The 20,785-nt window shown below is 36.2% G+C and overlaps 1 protein-coding gene and 1 long non-coding RNA gene across 20 annotated transcripts in view; one reads left to right on the top strand and one right to left on the bottom strand.

The window, feature by feature from the left end:
* Positions 1-20,785, top strand: part of LOC100648035 (cAMP-specific 3',5'-cyclic phosphodiesterase) — a 359,695-nt gene that overhangs the window by 270,515 nt on the left and 68,395 nt on the right. For 10 of the 18 annotated variants that reach the window (XM_012317596.3, XM_020867272.2, XM_020867271.2 and 7 more), the window contains 3 exons: positions 4,610-4,789; positions 6,876-6,908; positions 8,528-8,548. In XM_012317596.3, coding sequence (XP_012172986.2) covers positions 4,610-4,789; positions 6,876-6,908; positions 8,528-8,548 — 234 coding nt within the window. Of the gene's footprint in view, positions 1-655; positions 1,052-4,609; positions 4,790-6,875; positions 6,909-8,527; positions 8,549-14,648; positions 14,763-19,291; positions 19,789-20,785 lie in introns of those variants that run through there. The other 8 variants (XM_048413152.1, XM_048413151.1, XM_048413149.1 and 5 more) reach the window with 7 other exon arrangements.
* Positions 16,645-19,102, bottom strand: LOC125386512. 2 transcript variants are annotated; one of them, XR_007226743.1, is made up of 5 exons: positions 18,931-19,102; positions 18,755-18,852; positions 18,575-18,672; positions 18,323-18,492; positions 16,645-17,185 (listed from the first exon to the last, which is right to left on the bottom strand). It is a non-coding gene; the product is annotated as an uncharacterized LOC125386512 (long non-coding RNA). The 2 variants fall into 2 exon arrangements; XR_007226744.1 differs by lacking the exon at positions 18,575-18,672 and having other exon boundaries at positions 18,755-19,102.

The raw sequence follows: 20,785 nt of genomic DNA, 5'->3' as shown, positions 1-20,785 counted from the left end.
GAAAACTTCGTCTATTCCGATATCTCTTGTTTTCCTTGGAATACCGGAAGAATGTCCACTTCTAATTCTAGAAAATTGCTTCCTTTTGGAAGAATATGCGTTTGAGACGATAACATCCAAAGGAAACTAGATCAACTCGAATATTACTGTCACAGAATGGCCGATGAAAGTTTTATTTACTGCTGTATAATTCTATTTTTCGGGAAATTGGTCGGGCAAATGGATTATGTGGAATATTTTCTTGCGACGTAGTAACATTTTTAGAACACAAGTACAAGTTTGATAAGAAGTTGAAACACGAAAGGTATTTATATAATGGCAAGAACGTTCCAACGTTGCTCGATAGAATATTTTCTCGCTTTTTGTTCTCCGAGTCGGGGAGAAAATTGTAAATATCCTTCGAATTCCTTCGTAGTTTCAATTAGACGCACGAAGAATCCACGCGAATAGACAAAGGCAGTGCACAAAGCCTCTATAAGAAGATGATAAACTTGCCACTTGTTTTTCACTGAACTAAGAAACAGAATTCATTAACAAGAGTCTCGAAACCTTCTCAGAAAGCCACTTCGAAAGGGCGAAGCAAACCTAAAAGCTCGTCATAAAGAAGCAGAAAGGGCTCGATAAAACTCAGGGAAACTTTTCAAATTAACTTCAGCGAACGAAACTCTTCCTTCGATTCATCGAGGTCAGACAAAATTCTTGGACAAGAACAACAGCTGTAAAACGGAAGGAAAACAGTGCTGTATATACATGGAAAGTCAGGAAAATGTAATAAGCGGAAAAAGTGTTTAAAACTGACGAGCATAGAGTGATGATTTAGGCGAGAGAAATTATATTATTTATGGAAAAAGGATCTTTCGTTAGATTGTAAGCTCAAGATGAATGATTATCCTATTTTCGTGCCATGCGACGTGTCCTTGAAATTGGCGCGCCGAGATTCTGGCACGATGAAAGTGACGCTTCCGCTTACTTCGTTCAGAAGACACAGCGGTTGCGTGTCCATGTTATCCAGGGCGAAAACTCATCCAAAATTGGTCTACGTCGCTGTTCCGTAAGTTTCGAAACGATTTAACCTATTATTTATCAAGAAAAATTGTCTTCTTCAAAGAAATGACCGTCATTGCGTTATTCATCAAACTATTGTACTTATGGTATTGCATAAATGATGCGTTCGATATCGTGTTTAATATTTCAAATGTTTTTTATCTTCGATTTCTGTCTTTCCGCGGAAGAGAAGAATATTTAGAAAAGGAATATAATTTAGAAAGAAACATTGGCCAGATATTTTGGCATTACATCGACAGCAAAAAAAAAAAAAAAGAAAGAAACAATTTTTGGGAATGCTGTTATGGACAGTGAGTAGCAGAGACAGTGACGAAAATGAGATTTTAGAACCGATATACAGTACGCGCAAAAAGAGAGGGAGAGGGAAATTGGCTAGGTATTTTGGCATCGTTATTCGTAATTAAAACAATATAATTGAAGCTGATGCATGAAACGTGTGTATCGGTGAACAAACGCGAAATTCATTTGTACCGCGTTAGAAAGTTCAGTTAAAGACCTGATCTTTTGGCCTTTGCTGGCGAAAGAATCCATTAGGAAATGAGCTGGAAATAATGAGCAGACCAATGATCCCTTTTAATTAGTCGTAAAGCGATCTAAGAGCATGGTAGAGAATAGAAACTATACGAGCAATTAACCTAATCGAGAACGATTCGTGATCGAAGGAGATTCAAATCGTAGTTTCACCCAACGATCGTTACATTTAACTATCGACCATGATAAATTACTTCTGGTACTCTGTACACATATTTATCCGTATATCGAACCAACCGGATAAATCTGAAACAATTAAAATTGAAACAACAACTCGTTCGAACAATCAAAACGAAACCGCGAAAGATAGAGAATTACTCGCGTTAATTAAAACCACGACAAATAATGGAATAAGATGAGAGAAGAAGAAAATACTGTTTCACATTGATACGTTACATATAGAGTCATTCGAGTTTGAGCTTTACGTCACAATGCACTTGCCACGCCAATCGATAGCGTTGCTTTTAACCATTACTCAATGTGTTTTACATAACGTGTTACGGGTGCGGCAGCCGCGAAACGGAAGTGGCTTTTAATCACTTTTTTATTGGCGGCCCTGCTCGAAAAACCAATATTAGCTGTTGAGGCTTGGCCGTGCCGTAGATAAACGCCAAGATTGTCCCGATAGCTCGATCATGAGTTTGCCCAGGCAAGCATTCCTCGCAACAGGTCTTCTCTCAGCTGGTTCATGTCTAGAAACAATCTCTTTGAAGATTTCTTTTTATAGAATTTTTCCGTCTATAGGACATGCTACAAAGTAATGAAATGTTCGGAGGAATTTTTAATAATTGTTATCGTGGCATGCGATTTAAATTTTCGTGCTTTTACGACGAATTATAACGAAACATTTATCGCTCCGCAGATTCTGATCTTTTTATTAGTTTATTTAAAGCGTTATTAGCGATGATTTGGTTAATGTTGTCTTTAAGACGTCTGAAACGTAATATAAGGCAGTCAAGTGTGTATTTAGATTGAAATACGAGAGTTAAACGTTGAAAGATTGGAGAGCAAGTAGAGTCTGGCGTTAAGTAGAATTGTCCGGTCGTGGCCAGACACATACTCTGTATCATATGGATTTGTAAATTGCACGGACGAGTTTTAAAATTCTCTTCACTGGTTTTTCAAGATCCATAACGATAGCATGGATTATCTAATGTTAACAAATATTCTTCGAATATTCAACTTAACTTCAATTGTTAAATATTACATGGAATTGATATTGATAATCATACAACCTTGGAAATTTCTTCCTTTCTTCTTAATTCTGTGTACAATGTTACATTAACTGACAAATTTCATTTCCTTTTATTTTATTCGTCGAATAAATTTGAAGAAATCGTAGAAATTCGTTTTCCAAGGGATTTAAATAAAATTATTAACGCTTCGTTCAATTAATAAACTACTTTTCGCTTAAAAATTGAAACGTCGAACATAATTACAATTTCCCCATTTAAATAAATCAGATTACAATTACACGAAAAGTTCACGAACTTACGTAACTCTTATTTAATAAAAATAACAACAACTTGGCCGTTAAAAAGAATTCGGAGTGAAACGATATGAAGCAAGGGACGCTTATTGGCGTTCTCTTTCTCTGGACATTATTTAGCGATTGAATAGCAAGGCCGTGGAATTAATCGTAGCTTACATAATGACACGTAATGACGATTATCGAGAGCAGGAAGACGAGACGTGGTTTCTGGTCAACACCGACGATCATGAGAACGAAAAAATGTTAATCAAGCTATTTAGTTAATTAGGCCCGTCTAACGAGCAAATTGATAACGATCACGCCGATTACTATAACGGATAATTATTTCATGACACGTTCAGGCGCGGTTTGTCTGAGAAGATCGCAACTAGATTCATCTCCACGAATTTTCATTTCGTTGCGTGTAATTTCAATTTCGATTAAAATCGCCATCCACGCGTTTTGAATTGTTAATCAGCTGCTCTCTGTATAATTTTTTTCTCCGTCTAGTTACGCTGTCTAGAATTTTAAGAGACGCTTCCACACTCTGGTAGTTTGATAACAGATGCGAAACGAACGAATTTTCCTCGAATTTTCGTCGTGCGAAGTTTCTGAGAAATTTAAATTAATTTCACAACGCGCTTTTCGATTCGTCCTCCAATTCCAGTTTTGTATCTTTTTTTGGTAAAACGTTCAACCTCCTCGATATACACGTTTGGAATTAACTTTTACTTTCCAATCTCATCGACCAATTTTCATAAATTCGCTTTCTTACAAACAAAGTGGACGACAGGACGTGAAAAATGTGTATCCGTCTAACGCGTAGCTTAACCAGGTACATTTGTCGAACGTAGCCCGAGGAAAATTAAATTCGATGCCTGTCGGGGGTGCAAGGAGACACCATCGTTGCTATAACGAAGATATTCGACCAGTATACTTTAAAAGCTATTTATATCGGCGATATGCAACGACGAAGATGTGTTGTTCTTAGAAGCTTCGTAACTTGCTGAAAATTATAATAGAAGTTTGTTGTGAAGGTTGTGCTTGAAGACAAAGTGTATACAGTCTGACTTGAACACTGTATGTTAATTATTTTCTATGTTGGGTAAAATAATTGATGAACTTTTCGTAACAGGATATTCTCATTTAAAATAGCGTGTTTTCATTCTATTTATTTTAATTTAGATAGTTTCTGGCAACAAATAAGATGTTATCGTTCAATTTTGATTAAATGTCGAAGACGATTCTACTTTATTAATTGAAAATATTTCAGAAGAAACATGTACAGTTGTTAATTTAATCTTTCAAATAATATTACGAATTTATTCATCTGCCGAAGCTTCAAATTTTTAATTTTATGTCATTGCAAATTCCTCAAAAGTCAGTTAACCGAATCGAATACATTAGATAAAAATTACACGATAAAATGTTCGTGAAATAAAAGGAAAAAGTGTGTTTGCGAATTGTTAAAAATTATCCCTTAAAATTTACATAAAGTAAAAGGAAAATATGCTTAAGGATCGTTTTCTTTTCTGTTAACAGTTTCGACGTGGGAAATGGAAGCTCAAAGGCAGACAGCGCTACGGGCGACAATGCATCGCAGAATCCAAGTTTGGTGCTGCAACAGCCACAACGACGAGAAAGCTTCCTGTATCGCAGCGACAGCGACTTCGACATGTCACCAAAGTCGATGTCTCGGAACAGTTCGATCGCGAGCGAAAGGTGAGCCTATGAAACTATGCTTCTGCTTTAGGTCCTTATCTCGACTCGAGGAAAACATTTTTTATTTTTTAATCTTTTTCTCTGTGTCGGGATAACGGAGATCTAACCTTGTAAATAATGAATTGGGAATGTCGGATTGTTGATACGGTGTTCGGTTTGTGATCGTGATTGTTCAGCTTCGATCAGATAAATTTTCGATCTAATGGAAACTGCAGACCTCGTTATGTAAATTGTATTGCAGTAGAAATGGTCGGTTATGGTCAGACACTGGATACTGTGCATTTTGATTGGACGAAATAAAGCAGAATTTTTATATTTTTAGTAACAAATGAGTTCGTTGTATAATCGCAATTTTCAGAGCTTTGGAAACTCGAGTAAATTATTTGTAAATCGTTTAATTTGGTGTAGAAGGTATTTGCTTTCGTGAGTTTGCATTTAAATATCTTGAAAGAAGTATTAATAATAGCTAGAGTTAAATAACGGAGCATCAAAAACTTCTAAACTCATTTGGTACTTCATCCGATAGAGAAATAATGTTTTGTCCAGAATTAATTATGTATTTACACTGATTGACGTATTGAAGTAATCTGGCGATTGGCGCGCGGTCGCGCAAAATTCCTAATTACTGGTTATTCAACGGCAAACTATAGCTGGTAATGAAACGAACTTGGTATAATTTACGCCCACGTGAATTACGAATTCCTCTTGACACGATGCCGTTAATGAAGTCATTTGTAAACACGACCGTGATAATTGGCCTGTTGTAACGTAATGCGCCGCCTGTTCATGAATAATTGAACGGAATTAGATATCGAACGTTGGATTTGCCTGTATCCACTATTATTTTATCGATTGATTAAACTATGTAACTCTCTTAATCGTCAGAATCAAACACTGTCCTGGGATTAATTGTACGAAGCAACTTTGTACAACTTGAATCTGCATTATCGGCTATTCAAACTTTATTGTACCGACTGTAAATGTAACTTTAATTATGCCGGTAATGTAGATCGTGCCGATAATCATAGTTTCAGATGCGATTGACTGAATTTATCGACAATGATAAAGTAGGAATCGTGTTGTTTTCATGGTTATGCCATGCTGAGAGCGTCGTGAGTATTTTAACGAACCGACGACTGGTTCGTCGATATTGTGAAGTATCTTACGAGCGGTATATCGAGAGAAAGGATAAGACAAATACATACGGTAGTCAATTTGTTGAATATCTGACCATGATCACGTTAATTCTACTGCCTCCACGATAAAAATTTCTTGCCTTACAAATTTTTATATCCAACCACGCATGTGTGAAACGTGTCTTGCATTCGAAAAGAGTTCACTTAACAGAATTATCGCTATAATCAGGAATAAAATCCTACATAGAGATCTTTATTCTTCCGCAATTCTGGTTTTTGAAGATAAGTAATCGAATGATGCATCCTATCACAGCGTATTCGTGCCAATATTGTTTAATGATTGTGCAAGAACAGTCTGCGATCTCTCTTCTTCTTATGTGTAGCTTGATAAAATATCGTAGCTTTCTATGGTGTTGATGCTTAACACATGTTTCTATCTTCTATTTTTTACTATATATCACTTGTTTGTAGTCTTTGTATATAAAATTGCAGCAAGGTTGTGAAAATATATTGCAAATGTATTGCAATAAAAAGAAATATACTCCCCGCTCTGTTAAACAAAAATGAAAATCCTGAAAAACTATACTGCGTGGAAAAATCGATAGAAAATATAGTACCTGTAAATTGTAAAAATTTCTATATACAAATTTTTACATTACGATTCATTTCTACGAAAAAACGAATAAACTTATAAAAATTTGGAAAGATATTCGTACAGAAATTTTTAAGTTGGTAGTTTTTCGCCTTCCAAAGATTATTTTCCACAATATAATCGATCGTAAAGGTAATAAAAATTCTTTCAGAGATACTTTATCTTTTTATTCCGAGTATTCACGCCTTGTTGCACGCAACGGAAAAGAATCTATTTCTTTTCTTTTTTCTTTTTAAATCGCAATGAACGGGTGCGGGGTGTGATAATGCGAATCATATTTGTGATCCTTGGGTTGCAGATACAAAGAAGCAGAGGTTGTTATGGAGCGACCGTATGTACACGATCCTATTATATATTATATATCAGTTTCTCTCGTTTCACTTCACATATACATCTAGCCACAGAAACACACTTACAAAACTAATCGACACCCCTCGCCACGATAATTACGATCGCTATTAAATCGATTCGATTCGATTCGATTCGCTGCCTCTTTAACCGCTTCCTTTTTCTCTTTCTCTGTCGCACACATATAGCGAACGAAACAGGGGTTGGCTAAAGTGCATGGAACCGTTCGCTATCCGAAAGAAAAGAGAAAAAGGAAAAGAGAAAAAAAGAAATTCTGCCATATACATATATAATTTTGGAGCTGAGTAGTTCAGTTACCTGTTGAGTTACTTTGTGGCGTGCTTTCAGTCGATTTTTCTTTGCCATCATTTTTGCTTTCCTTTCAATAATTTCGTAGATTAGAATCGCGATCTGTTGTGCAGGAAATAATCAGTCCATTCGCTAAATAATTCTCACTGTTATCTTAACTATTTTTTTTTTTTTTTTTTTTACTTTCAACCGTATCAAATAATTTTTTAAAAAATATTTAAGTTGTATCTTTTTTTAATTTTGTACACTATAATTAAAGAGCGAAGGTATGTTACAAAGTCTAGGAGGAAAAACGTCATGTTGTTAACATAATCGTTAACCTAATGCAATGTTTTTTTTCGAATATTTTGCAAACTATACGGAGTAGGAAAATAACTTTCCAATAAAAGTTGTCTATTTTTTAATAACAAATTTAACTACGCAAACTGTTTCTCGAAATATTCTCTCTTTTTTTTTTTTCTCAAATAAGAAAAGATATAAATCTCCAACGTAATCTTCAGTTTTATTATAACACACGAAAATTTGCAACTTTATCTGCTCTAGAATTTCAATATTTCAAGATTCGTATCTAAATTTTCAACATTCGTGGAACGGTTCCTTTCTGCATAACACGATCCAATTATCATTATTTTCCGTTGTAACAATTTTTTGAGAAAACATTAATTATAGGTTGTTCAAAGTAGAAACACGCAATTAGCCATCGTTTGAAGTAACAGCGATCGATTTCAGATTTCTTATTGGACGTTTAGATCTCTGTTCTCTTTTGTTCCGTTTTTCGGTTTCTGGGAAAGATTAAACCCCGGGGAGTAGTTGCGTTGTAAATGGATTTCTCGCGAAGGCACATGGCAGAATTGCGCTAATAAAATCGATGCTTACGAACACGCGCGGATACACGAGACGATACACGTGCATTGTTCCACATTTTCCCTCCTATTTTGTATCACGATAAACAAATAGCAGAAAGGAATAAAAGGGAAAATTACACCTACACAGCCAAACGAATTCCCCGATGAACGAGTTTGAAAATAATTGGCGTATATCGATTCTACGGATACTTTAATCTTCCTCCTTTTTAACTTTTTGTTTCATTGTTCGTCGTTCTGTACGGGAAAAAAGGTTGTAAAAAAAAAGAGGGAAAAATTTGGTAGTGGAATTTTTGGAAAAGTAACAAGTAGAGATAAACGTAGGGATGAGAGTGGAATTGTTTAGGCTGCGTTTATTAACGTAACTAATTAACGGCATGCGACGATTATAGTAGAAGGTTCTCGAATAAAAACGAATTGTCATTTTCAGGGTTTCAACAGATCCCAGTAGGTAAGTCGCATTATTACGTAATTTCAGTATGCAGTATGCTGCAACCAATGGTTTGATGGTGCAAACTGTACACCTGAAAATGGATGACTTTTTTTTTCAAGACACGTGGATTTTTTAAATATATCGGGACATCCCATGAGTAATGCGATCTTTGGACTTTCGGCTGCAAATAAATAATTACCTCTCGACGATTAACAGGTTGTGAGCTTTCCTGTATTTTTTTTTTTTTTTTTTTTATAATTCACCATCTTTCTCTAACAACTTTGAGCTTGATTAGAGAAGAAATTCTAGAGAAAGAAAATACGTATATCTTTTCAAATAATAATTGTTTCATAGATTATTCGTGCCTGAGAGGACGTATATTTTTGAAACATAACCGTGTCAAGGAATATTTTTCTATCGGATTTTCTGCAGGATTTTTTAAACGTTTATCGTTATAAATAAATAAACAAAGGGCTGGCGATTGTTTGTTTTATAAACATTATAATCATACTACTTTGGCATTTAAGAAAATAATCGAGGTACAAGCTGACTGTAATATATTCTTTATAGGTCACTTTCTTATCCGAGCTTCCAAGTTTCCGTTTTATTGGAACCCTATAATCTTCTCTGTCTATCTCTTAGTAGACTGAAAGACAACTTCGATAGCTATCATAATACACTTTTTTCCAAGGATACACCTTCAGACAAAAGGACACGGAGGCAAAATGTAGGAGGATGAGGTTAAAAAAAGGAATTTACCGGAGCTTAAAGGATCGTCATTGAAGTTGGGCGGCGAATGCGGGGGAGGGGGGTGGAAACTATTATCGAACTTTCAAAGAATTTCCTATCTAAATTCTGGAAAATTTGTCTTCTTAATCTTTCACAAAGTAGTTAACATTGTTCCTTAGTTTTTTTAAATAATAAAATCGTCGTTCCTTAATTAACGAGATTGTCGTTTCTTAAATAACGAAATCGTCGTCCTTTGCTCGATAAAATTATCGTTTGTTTCAATAATTGAGTAATATTAATTCTTCCATTTACTTACACAGAATTATGCGATCAAAATTCAGTATTGAAAAAATACAAACTTCAAAAATTGTTGACCTCTTGAAAAAAAAAGAAAAAAAAAATGCAATTAATTGTACTCGACAATTAGGAACATTTATTAGAGTAAATAAGGAAAAATAGAAGACGAAAGTCTGTTTCCTGAGGAATATTTATGAAACGTGTATATGAAAAGTAAATTCGGAACGTTGTTTAAAAGCTGGAGAGAGACGAAACACCGATAAAATTCGATATTAATCGAGACAGTATCACGGATACCCAGGGCTGTAAATATTTTCACGGTGCATCGAGTGCAGCAGCGAGTGCATCGCGTGTAAATATTTTTATCTCGACGAGAGCAAACAGCGTGCCGAGTGTTCGCTTCGCTCCATCTGTCGTAGCCGGATTATCGCCACTCTCGTGTCCAGTTTCGCGGAAGAATTTGCATCGTTCGTGCATTTTTTTAATTTTTCGGAAGTTAGATCTCCTCGTTTTATCGCTCCAGTTTTTAAACATTGGCTTTTTCCTCCTTAACCATTTCGATCGCGTTACGTTGTTACACATTGGCTGTCATAATTTAGTCACGTTATTAACCGGTCGTATCAGTTTCTTACAATTTAGACGCGTCATATATTTTCCTAATGTCAAAATCCGCGATCACTTGGTTGCCGATCCAACAAAATTAGGCTAACACGATGGAGAAGCGATTAGCTTGAAAGATACTTCAACTTTGATTCCGTGGGACATGAAAAACAAGAAGAGTGACGCAGCGCGTCATTATTTATGAGTTTGTTTCAAGATGGTGCTGTTAACGGCAAAGTCCACGGAATCAAAGTTAAAATGTCTTCTAAACCGATCAGTGTCGAACCACGTTAGCCTGATACATTTTTTCGTAGAACGACGAGAGGATTCGAAGAAAGTAGCGCTGGGGAAAATCCGCGCGCCAAGAGAATATTATCTGGAGCGCGTAGTTCCCTTTCGACCATTCGTCTTCTAGCTGTTTCATTTTTCCTGGATTTTGTGGCATCGTAAAATCTTCTTCCAACGTTCCTGACAAACCCTGAGTTTTTCAATTGATAAGCGCGGGATTTTTTCAATTGCTGGCAATGCTTCGTTCTTAGGCGAGCAGTTTCAGATTGCGGAGAAACGAAATTTTACGAAGTGCACAGGTCAAAGCGGGAAAGTTGCGAGGATATTGACGCGATGTTGACGAGATTTCATGGCGAACAATAGGAAGAGGAAAGGCGCGCGTTAATTACGGGCGCGCAAAATACTCGAGAGACGAGATGTTTACGAGGCTGTCGCGAGCAATTACGCTTTAACAGCCGCCATGAAAGAACCGTCTTCTGCTTCGTTTCTGCGCTTTTACGTAACATCAATTTTCGTGACGAGTTATAGTCTTCCTTCGTAGTCTTCCAAAGCCCAGGCAACCGTCTGAAATTTCCATCCTCATTCTCCATCGGAATATTTCATAGCGATTTTTATCCGTAAATAACCTGTGTCTCGATCGAACTTTTTCTTCTTCTTATTTCTTTTCTTCTTTGTTTTCTTTTTCGTTGTAATTTGCAACCACTAAAGCGTATTAAAGTTTAACTAATTAGGTCGACTGCTGCGAACCATTAATTAACCAGTATGCGGAGGTCGCGGTTCACCTAGCAGATACGCGTGAGAAATCTTTTTATAAATATTTTTTAAACCACGTGCATTGTATAGCTGTGTAAGCAAAGTAGTATACCAAGTCTAAATCGTGGCAGATTAAATTGATTTATCATGTATTTATCATTCAGCCACGTTTTTCTATACCGTATGTCACTGTTTAACCGGCGAGGTTGCAACACTTGCAAAAATACGAATGTTACGAAAAGATATTTCGGATAGAAGTTGTATGGTATCGAGAGGCACGTACTCTGCTTTTATCTGCTTCAGTTTTCAACCATTTTGGAACGTCCTGCAAACGCGATATTCGAATTTTCAAACGCGAAGCTCCATTTTTTCTGAAGGAAGAGGAGGGGCTAAGGTTAATTCGTACAAAAATAAGGCATGTTTTTGTGAATTATTTGTGACGATACAGTTAAAATCTCTTTATTAAAACCAATAGTACATCGAAGTATGACATTCAAAGAATATTGTATAAAATTTTCACGGAGAAATATTAAAAAATACAGCAATGGCAGCAATTATTCGGACGTGTCTTCTTGCACGAATTAACCTTAGCCTCCCCTTAAATATTCGCACGTTCTCGAAACGCTGGAAACTCGTAACGCGTGAACTTTAGAATTCGATGGTGCGCTATGAAAGACGTTTTTCATAACGCTAGCACTGCTGTAACATCGCCGATAGCGCAAGGTTGTAATTTTCTGATGTTTCCAGAAGTCGTTTCGAGTCGTTCGCTGTATCGCCCTGTCGAGTTTAAATCGATAGCGGATCGCTGCGAAAGACACAAGTTCGTAGCGTTTGAACGTCGACTATCGGAGTATCTGATAAAATGTGGTAGTATCCATTGGAAAATCATAATGTCGCGTTTACGAGAGTTTCAAAATCGTTGCAAGGTGAAACAGATAAAAGCGCCATACCAGTCCCCATCTTTATCATACGACTTTCGTCTCGTTTCGTACATTTTTTCGTATTTTCGTTTAAACAGCACATGCTGCACATCTACCGAATAAAACGGAGCGAACAGTGAATGATAAATTTTTGTCGAGAAAGTCCTTGTAAACGTGCCTCCCTCGGCTAGACAATTTGTTTATTCATCGTGAACTGTTTCGTGGTTTCCTATAATGACGGCAATCAGGCTGGATGAGCTTGGTTAATCACTACGTTGAGCAGAACCTTGTGACAATTTAATAGCATTGTTGACAATATTGCGTTGCTGTAGATTGATAATGAAACGTGTACGTTTCTATAAATAGTGTGCTATCGAATAACATATAATTAAATTGATTAACAGGAGGAGAAAATTCTCGTAGCTATCATTTCAGAAATTATTTTAATATCGTCTGATGTAGCGCACATACGTAGAGAAATATTTCCTTCTCTTAAATTGACATTTATTTCCAGCATTCTTTCCACATTTTTATGAGAATGTTTCACGCGTTCTATAAAATATTTCCATTTTGTTACCTGTCTGAACATATATTTTAATCAAAGCGACGAGAACAGTTGGAAGCATATTAAGCTCAGAATTTGATAAAAATTAAGAGGAATTAAAGAAATTTTCCCGGGTATCTCGATGTACGTTCGATGGATCGCGTAGTTTGAATTCAATTTCGAAGATAAAATATGTAGGCCGTGAATCGAACAGTTTGAATTATTTAGCATTTGCTATAGGTTGGTACTTACGTAAGTACTTAAGTTTCATACTTGGAATAGACATTGTCGAATGTTCGAATATAGCAACAAATATTCGATGTAAGTTCGAGAGATCGCAAGTATCGTGCAGCTGTAGAAGAAAAGCTTCGTAGAATTGCCGCAACACGCGCGTAAAATGTTTTGCTTTTCGACTTGGAGAAAATTGAAACGTAGTTCAAGTCTAACGCAGCAGGGAAAACAGCGTTTAATTTGAATTCAAAGCCGTTTTACTGACACTACACGTTAGCATAAATGGCGTAAAACAACAAATTATAAAATTACAAATACGCCTGTAATTTATTCAAAGTAGGAGAGAAAAAAAAAACAGATTTAATACAAACGAAAAGCAAGCATACAAGTTGGTAATTTACATGAGATGTTCTTTGCGTTTCTCCTTTTTCTCTTTCAAAATTGTCTCCAACTATTACCAGATATTTTTTTTTTAACTTTTATTCTTAATTTTTAATTCCTTTATTATATAATATAAAAGAACGTTCATTTGGAAAAATCTCAGAATTTTTCCCAGTCAAGTATAGATTAAGAAAAGTTATTTTCCACGCGTTAACGAGTCACAGGTTGCTTTCAAATGTTAGGAACGTGAGCGTGCAACGTGGCTGTAGCTGAATTCCTTCCGGAAAATCAATATTGACCAATGGACGATGGGAAAACAGCGATTGGACACGTTCGAGCGGCCACTATACGCTGCGCGATTTATTTTCAAACTACGTTTGCATAATATCCACGTTTTCGAAACCGATTTCGATCGATCAACGATCGGTGATTGTCGCTAATTCGCTTTTGGCCAAACGCGTTTGAACGCTAAATTTCCGAATGCTTTTCGAGATTAGGTCAGACAAAAGTGATAAAGTATCCATTTTTTAAACGAAATTCATACACAATATTTTTGCAAGATCGTTTTAAATATTAAAATAATTGCATCTACAACGTGCTCGTTATTTTTGAATTTTTCAACACTTTTGCACGATGCTCGAATAATTGCATTTAAAACATTGTTATTGTTAGATTTTTCTTCTTGAGATTTTGATGCGACTTCTGCGAAAGAGATAAAATGTTAATTTCTTACGTGAAATTTCCTTAACAAAGAATATTTCTTTTTTTGAACGCGTTAGATATTAAAATAGCTGCGTCTAAGACATTATCGTTAGATTATTTATTATTATTAGATTTATTCAAAGGTATCTGGGGTCTGTGATTTTTAGAAAAAAAAAAATGTAAATTTTTCCAATGAAATTTCCTGCGAATATATTTCCTTAACAAGATATTGATCGCTAAAGTAACTTCATTTGTAATATCTATATTTTCGGGTTTACAACGATTCGACCCAACTCTAATCATCTTCCAAATTGTCATTGAAATTGTCAACCTAACCGAAACCCAAACTGTGATGAGTGAAGAGAACAATACCTTGGAAATGGACAAGTTCATTACGACGAAACCACAGCTGTCAATTTCCCAGGATTGCGAATGATGTTTTCAGTTCGACCTTGAGAACAACTATTCGCTCATCGTGATGGCGGTTTTACGGTCCAGAGAGTTACAGTCGAAGAATCCGTGGAATTGAGGCCGATTGACGCGTTCATTAAAATAACGACCAGCCAGTTTCTGCGTCAAGACAAGTGTCATTTGTGAATAGAGGTAGACGCGTGTGTGTATCGTACGTGGTAATCACTGTGGCGGGAATTAATGTCCGCCAGTACAGTCGTTTCCGTTCTCCGTGAACGACCAGAACAGCTGGTCAACGATCAGCATTGCGCGTTCTCGCGAAATCAATGTCGTTGCGCGACTTTTCAAAGATTTTACGCCACTTTTACAGCCACTTGTAATTTATTGCCACTTGTTTGCTTGTTGTTTCTCGTAACACGTATTTATTCCTGGTCTCTTGAAATCTTTACGCGACGTTTATTTTATTTGAAAAATATCTTCCGATTATTTTATTAATTTAGCGTAAGGTGTTCTCGTGTTATTTCAATTTAGCGTGAAACATTTTGAGTAATTATTTTTATTAATAACGGTGTGATCTGCTGTCGGATTAATTCGATTTAACGTAAAGTGTTTGCGAATTATCTTCATTGAACGTAAAGTGTCATGGGATTGATTTTGCCCGAGAGTAAATTATTTTCGGACTGGTTTATCTTAGAGCGGATTATTTCGGGATTGGTTTATTTCAGTGTGAATTATTCTCAGACTATTTTTATTCCTGGTGATGTATTTTAAGGTTATTCCAATTCAGTGTGATTTATTTTCGGACTAACTTGGATCCAGCGTCAAGTATTTCTGGATTATTTCCATTTAGCGTTAAGCATCTTGGAATTTTGATTATCTTGAACTATTCCGGGATCGATTTATATTTATATTAATTAATGTTAATTTAGCCCGAAGTATATCGGGATTAATTTAATTTCCTGTAAAATAACTTAATCTTGTGCTGGTTTGTTTTGCTGTGAAATTAATTTCTTTTAAAATATGTGAAATCTTCTACGCTGAAGTATGTCGTTTCATTTCGCAAGTTTTGCAGCTAGTTTCATCAGGAATCGAACGACGTCCTGGTACATCCCGGCCCGTAAATATTTCAAATGTCATTCCTTGTCGCGATTATTTTCAACGAACACGACAGAGCAATTTAAACTTTGAATTAGAAATACAAAAATCAAAAATAATATATTTAATAAAAAAAAAAAAATTTTTTTTTAAGGACTAAAACCAGCTTGCAAGGACGAATCAAATTAATTAGGCTAATGTATTATTCGTGCATAATTGTTAGCTCGTGTTTCGATCACAAAATAACCATTAACCGTTCTTTGGAATAAATTGTTCGACCGTTATTGCCAGTTCGACAAATGCGTCCTACAAAATTAGAAAAATGCAATGAGATCTCATTTAAATATATTATGTATCAAGAGGCTCGTTTACCACACAAGTAAGTCATTTCCATTCGCGAGTGTTTCTCAAACGTTTCAATTTGTATCGTTCCTCGTGATTCTGTTTCTCGAGTGTCATTTCCGCTTAAGTCGACGCAGCAGAACTCACCGATTAACGTTCGCGGCCAGCCGTAATTCGTAAATGGAGACAATGAAATATTTAACGTGGGTAAATAAAAAGATTCTAAGAGAGCGAGAGGAAGAGGAGAAAATGCGAAGAAGCGAGAGAAGACGAGAAAGCTGGGACCAGGAGACAAACGTAGCAAAATATGAAATGCGCGAGGAGAAGTTGGGAAAGTTAAAAAAAGGGGAATAAAGCGGGAAAGTAAAAGGTGTGTCAGGGAAGGTTACAAAAGGCTACGTTAAATTGCTGTTTTAATTTCCAATTATAAAGTAATTGTTCTTTGGAATAAATTCTGACGTTGTAATGCCTGTGGAATGAGTAAATTATGGCAATTTATCGTACGAATTTCTTAGAATTTCTAGAAACGAAAATCAAACATCGATCAGTGCTAACTGTCGTACAATGAGAAGAATGAAAATCAATTTTGTGAAATATTCGAAATATAGTCGAGAGGATAGATCGTGTTGGATCGATGATTTAATTGCAAATTATGACAGCGATAATTATACTTTGGATTAAATTTCTTCGAATTTTTGGAAACGAAAAAGATCGATAAAAATAATGACCGGAATTAACCGTTGCACAATAAGAAAAATGGAAATTAATTTTGCGAAATATTGCAAACACAAAGTACGGAATGACTATTAAGAAATATTATATTCTGATTTATGAAGATTTATTCTTCCGATTTATTATTCTAATTTATGATCAGATGGGACTCAAGTTGAAACAAAGTATAAATTACTTCGTGTTATCAAGTATTTCTTCAAATATATCTGTACATATCGAGTTACTGATTGTTGGATCAAACGTTTTTTCAAGAAATTCCATGTTTTTATACATCCTGCTCGTTCCTCGTAAGCTATCGAGTGATCATCTACGTTTATCTTGGCGTCTGCTCGTCACGTTTTCTCGTACGAAGCTCGTTTATTCATCTCCTTTACTTTTCCCATTTACAGAAGACGGCGAACAAACGTAGAAGGTTGGTTTAGTGTCCGGTTTGAAATATTATCTTCCTTATTCTTCGCTTTCGATTATTTTCGGCAATAATCGATAGTCCGTCTATAATTTCCAATCTTTTTCTCCATTTATTCGCCAACAGAAAGTCATCGACTTTGAACCGTATAATTCGAGCTTGAAATATTTTAACGTTTATACCGCGTTCTTCGAAACTTAGACTCACGTTTCGCAACGAACTTCCTGCGATAAATTTTCTTGCCATTTAGAATTTAAAGAGAGTTAGAGGAATTTTTATTATGATTCGACAATTTTGTAGGAACATTTGGAACGAAAAGAAGGATTTGTATAAATTAATTAGAAAATAGATTACTCCTTTTCTTTTTGGCATGCAAAATAATTATCGTCCTTCTTTACGCTCTCAAAGTAATCTGCTTCCCATATCCGATGCATCTAGCCTTACAAACAGATCGACGAATGAATAAACATTTTTTAATTACCTTTAACGATCGATAATCGAACGTGAAAATAAATTCAACGTCATTTGCAACTGGCAAATTTTTACCTACTTTCTCTTTAGCGTCTTTGTGCCGCTTATCAGGTAATTTTTTAAATTTAATTATTTATTTGTTTATTTCTCTTCCGTTTAATATTCTACAAGGGACTTTAGGAACGCTGGACGAGCCAACAGGTTTGATTTCCGTGGCTTTAGTTCTGAAATCCAATTGCTCTCGTCTAAAATTGGTGTTTTTATACAGAAATGATGTTTCTTGGTAAATCGAGGCTTTCCGAGGGATTCCCCCATTTCTGTCCCAAGAAGATTTCTTCTTCGCCCATTTCGCAGTATTTTTACGTTTTTCCCTCAGCTTCGTCCACTTTGCTGCTTTCACGATTTTCCCTAACTCTCTGAGAATTCTTCGTTACAATAATACGACACCACAGTGCACATACACTTAACTTTTACTCTATTCAGCTTTATTTTCTTTCTCTTCGACAACTTCCCTCCATATTTTACACGTCCTTGGAGGCGAAACAGTTACGTCAAGAATAAGAACGCGATAAATGTTCATGTCCATGTTAAAAATGTCAACGAGAACTTGCTTATCGTTATACAGTACACACTGCGATAGAAATTCTCCTAAAGTCCCTTGTAGAATAGTAAAACGGAACAGAAATAAATAAATAATTAAATTTTTTAAAGTCATCTGATAAACGGCACAAAGATACTAAAGAAAAAGTAACAAAAATTTGCCAGTTACAAATGACGTTGAATTTATTTTCACGTTCGATTATCGATCGTTAAAGGTAGTTAAAATATTCATTTTTGATAACTCCGTCTTTCACAACCTCGATAAATTACAGTGCAAGTTATTACGTTACCGTAGTTGCTATTGGAAACCCATCTCCAAAAGATTCATCCTATGTACAGTTTAACACACATCGTTGACGCCTACAGTCATAATAAGAGTAGTCCAACATGTTCTTCTTCAATCGTTTCTTCTTCAAAATTTCAACGAATCATAGTCCAAGCCATTACGTTACTCTGGCCACTGTGAAAAAGAAAACCACGTTTCTACGAGATTAATACATAGCATAGTCTAAGACATGTCACCGAAACTTGTAGTTACATACTATTCCATAATAAAAATCGTCCAACATGTTCCTTTCCAATCGTTTCTTCTTTCAAATTTCAACGAATCATAGTCCAAGCCATTACGTTACTCTGGCCACTGTGAAAAAGAAAACCACGTTTCTACGAGATTAATACATAGCATAATCTAAGACATGTCACCGAAACTTGTAGTTACATACTATTCCATAATAAAAATCGTCCAACATGTTCCTTTTCAATCGTTTCTTCTTTCAAATCTCAAGGAATCATAGTCCAAGCCATTATGTTACTCTGGCCACTGTGAAAAAGAAAACCACGTTTCTACGAGATTAATACATAGCATAGTCTAATACATGTCACCGAAATTTATAGTTACATAGATTCCACGATAGAAATTGTCCAGCATGTTCATTCGCAACATCTTTCTTCCTTCAAGCTTCAACAAAGCATATACGAAGTTATAGGTAACCGTAGTCATTGTGAAAAATTGGTCTCGAGAAGTTTGATACGCAGACTCAAACGCGTACACGATACTGTAGCTGCTCGAGTTTTACCAGGATGATAAAAAAGATTCCATGAGTAAAAGATCAAACGAAAGGCAGAACCAAAGAGTGGGAGAAAGAGGGACAGACACGAGTGGAGGTTGGCGGCGCGCAAGTTTCCCGCGCAAATCGCGCCCCTTCCCCTAAGCCTGGCGGTGAAATCTCGGCGAAAGCAGATCAGCCTGGCCAGTTGGACGTCGCGACGAACACGAGGTATCCGACGACGCCAGTGCACCCAGCGTTCCCGTCACGTGAATCAAACGCTCCGTTTCCGCTTCCTGTGTACGCGTAACGCGCCTCGATACGACGTTCGATTGACCGATCAAGCGCGTTCGATAGATCCGCGCCACGTACAGTCGTCCTTGAAACTGTCCCTGCTGCTTTGGATCGCGCGAACGACGCAGTTTCCAATTGATTTTCAACCGCCTTCCAAGCAACCTCGCGGTCATTCCGTGATCAACGAGCCTGACAGGGACACGGTTGATCGTGCAGCGAGGCTCGCTAACGTTCACGTTGCGTGATGGTGTGATCTTTTTCTTACGGTGGTGTTTTGGTTGCGACGCGTGAAAGATGAAGATGGGGGATTTCGGGGATTTCGGGATTTGGGAAATGGGTTCCTAACACGATCTTTTCGGTTTCCGAGGTCGTGTTACGTCGTATTTATGGGATTTGATAACGCGAACTGAATCTAGGTTTGAGGATTTTGTATTTTTTTCTTTTTCCTTTTTCTCCTTCGTAGCAAGGACGGGAATGACGTTCTATGGCAGAATCGGGCATCGAGAAAGATTGATCTTTAATTTGATTTTCAGTGACTTTGGAGTGTCGTGTTTATGGAGTTTGATAACGCCAACTGGATTTCAATTGGCAGATTCTTCGTTCTTTTGTTTGTAGAAAGGGCGAGAATAGTCTCGTAGATGAAAGCTAGCAATTAGCGGAGTAGAGGAGATTGATTTTTCTCGTGGTTCTCGTGATTTCAAAGATCTTGCTGATGATATCTATACATGATCGAAAAGATTCGGATAATGGAGATTGGATCTAGGTTATTCGAGAATCTCCAATCTTCTTTTTATAGGAAACGTGGGAATGATTGTGTGGACCAAACTAGAAATATAGGTTTCTCATTTTTGGGATATTAAAAATTGTGTTATACTATTTACGGGAGTTTGATGACGTGGACTGGATTTACGCTGTTTGAACAATTATTCAAAGAAATTTGATTTGATTTTCCTGATTTTGAAGGTTGTATCACGATATCCGTAGGAATAAATTTAGATCGTTCGAAGATCTGCAATTTTTCATACGAAGAACGAAGACGGTGTTGTATTTTGCAACGCATCGTCGCGTTATTTCAGAACGTTCAAGTCGTTATTTATAAATTGAGCAGGCTATCTACAAATGTGCTATAGTTTATTTGGAATGATGTTTGGCGGACTATAATACCATTGACTACTTCTTCGAGATTAGCTCAGGTTTTTTGGTATCAATGATCATCGAGTATTACATAATTATGAAAACATTGGTCAAGAAACGATTAGAAAATTAACATTCGTGACATTAATATACTATAGAATATTATGCTACTACAGACATGAGAAATTTGATCGTCTGATAATTACCAATTGGAAATCCCTATTTGTAGAGATTGATCAGTCAATCAATCATAATTGGAGATGTACCGTTTGTACAGAC

This window comes from Bombus terrestris, chromosome 16 (assembly GCF_910591885.1).
Source record: "Bombus terrestris chromosome 16, iyBomTerr1.2, whole genome shotgun sequence".
Classification (NCBI taxonomy): Eukaryota; Metazoa; Arthropoda; class Insecta; order Hymenoptera; family Apidae; genus Bombus; species Bombus terrestris.
This window is presented reverse-complemented; position numbering and strand designations above follow the sequence as displayed.